The sequence below is a fragment of the Habropoda laboriosa genome, unplaced genomic scaffold (assembly GCF_001263275.1).
Source record: "Habropoda laboriosa isolate 0110345459 unplaced genomic scaffold, ASM126327v1 scaffold11, whole genome shotgun sequence".
Classification (NCBI taxonomy): Eukaryota; Metazoa; Arthropoda; class Insecta; order Hymenoptera; family Apidae; genus Habropoda; species Habropoda laboriosa.
In genome coordinates, this window is record NW_017100150.1 from 419,040 (window position 1) to 421,097 (window position 2,058).

General features: G+C 31.2%; 1 protein-coding gene across 1 annotated transcript in view; it reads left to right on the forward strand.

The window, feature by feature from the left end:
* Window positions 1–1,957, forward strand: part of LOC108574859 (eukaryotic translation initiation factor 3 subunit D) — a 4,477-nt gene extending 2,520 nt beyond the window's left edge. The window contains exon 3 of the mRNA XM_017937508.1: window positions 403–1,957. Coding sequence (XP_017792997.1) covers window positions 403–1,871 — 1,469 coding nt within the window. The 3' untranslated portion in view covers window positions 1,872–1,957. The remainder of the gene's footprint in view (window positions 1–402) is intronic.
* Window positions 1,958–2,058: the final 101 nt, after the last annotated feature.

The window sequence follows — 2,058 nt, forward strand, 5'->3', positions numbered from 1 at the left end:
GTTTGAATTATTTCTTTAAGCATCATTATATGCAATTAGTATGGAATAATGACATTTTCTTTAATGTATGTATTGCAAAGTGCATTACATTATTATTATTGAACAAAAATTTACATTAAAACTTAATAAATTTGGAAATAATAACTTGATTAAAACTACTTAAAATTTCATATTGTAGTGATCCATTCATGGTAAGAAAGTTAAAAATAATTATTTAAAATTATTGTTTAGTAATATTAAGTATTCATTTATTTTATGTGTACTAATTTTATCAAGTAAGATTTTATTACAATATACATGTCAATGATATAATTGAAACCTTTATTAATAAAAACATAACATCTTATTTATGAAATAAAAGAATTTAATTTTTTAACAAAATGAACTTTGCATTGTTTATAGACAAATATACATCACAGTTTGGTTCAGGAAGCCAATATGCATACTACCATGATGAAGATGAAACAACTTTCCACTTGGTTGATACAACCCGTGTACAGAAGCCACCTTATCAACGTGGTGGCCGTTTCCGTCATAATCAAAGGAATATGCGTGGTCGTGGAAGCCAACGTGGTGCATTAAGCCAAATGCAACAGCTTGGTAAATTAAAGCTTCGTGAAAGAGATCGCAAAGGACAAACAAAACGCTGGGGCAGGCAGCAGGGTTTGCGTAATCATAAAAATCAACCGCCAATTAAAATTCGTGATGCATCTGTTACTGTAAGACCTGATTGGGTAACTATCGAAGAAATGGATTTTCCTCGTTTAGCAAAATTATCTTTGCCCGGCGTAAAGGATGGAGAAGATATTTTATGTTGTGGCTCTCTTGAATATTATGATAAAACCTATGATAGAGTAAATGTCAAGAGTGAAAAGCCACTGCAAAGAATTGACAGAATTTTCCATACAGTTACTACTACCGATGATCCAATAATTCGTAAGCTTTCAAAAACAGAAGGAAATGTTTATGCTACAGATGCAATTCTAGCAACAATAATGTGCTGTACCCGCAGCAATTATTCTTGGGACATTGTAATTGAAAAAATTGGAGATAAATTGTTCTTCGACAAACGAGATAATACTGAATTTGATTTATTAACTGTAAATGAAACCAGTGTTGAGCCTCCTCAAGATGATGGGAATTCTTTAAATTCTCCTAGAAATTTAGCATTGGAAGCTACATTTATTAACCATAATTTTTCTCAGCAAGTGTTAAAATCTAACGAACCTAGATACAAATTTGAGGAAGGAAACCCGTTTATTGCGGAAGAAGAGGAAGGTGACGTTGCTAGTGTTGCATATCGATATAGGAAATATGATTTAAATAATGGAATTGTTCTTGTTGTAAGATGTGAACATGATGCTGTAATGCAAGGTCCCAATAATGAAACTCAATTTTTAACTATCAAGGCTCTAAATGAATGGGATTCAAAATTAGCCAATGGTGTTGAGTGGAGACAGAAATTGGATACACAACGTGGTGCAGTATTGGCAAATGAACTCCGCAACAATGCATGCAAGTTAGCAAAGTGGACTGTTCAGGCATTATTGGCAGGTTCAGACCAATTGAAATTTGGATATGTCTCTAGGGCAATGATTAGAGATTCTAGCAAACATATTATTCTTGGTACTCAGCAGTATAAGCCAAACGAATTTGCAACACAAATTAATCTTAATATGGATAATGCATGGGGTATTTTAAGATGCATTATTGATATTTGCATGAAACAAAAAGATGGAAAATACTTAATTATGAAAGATCCAAATAAACCAATGATAAGATTATATGATATTCCGGATAATACATTTGAAAGTGAAGGAGAAGATGATGAGGATGATGATGAACCTGTTAACGATGCTTTTCAGAGTTAACAGGTTTATCCTCGATTTTCTTGAATCATTGTCTTAAAAGTCACTGATTTATACTATGAATATGTGTTATAAAAAGAAAAGAAAGTGGCACAATAAACAGATTTTAATTTAATTTTTTACTATCCAATTATAAAAACCTTTATAAACTTTCATTTTATGTTAATATTACATATTTATATGTTACAAA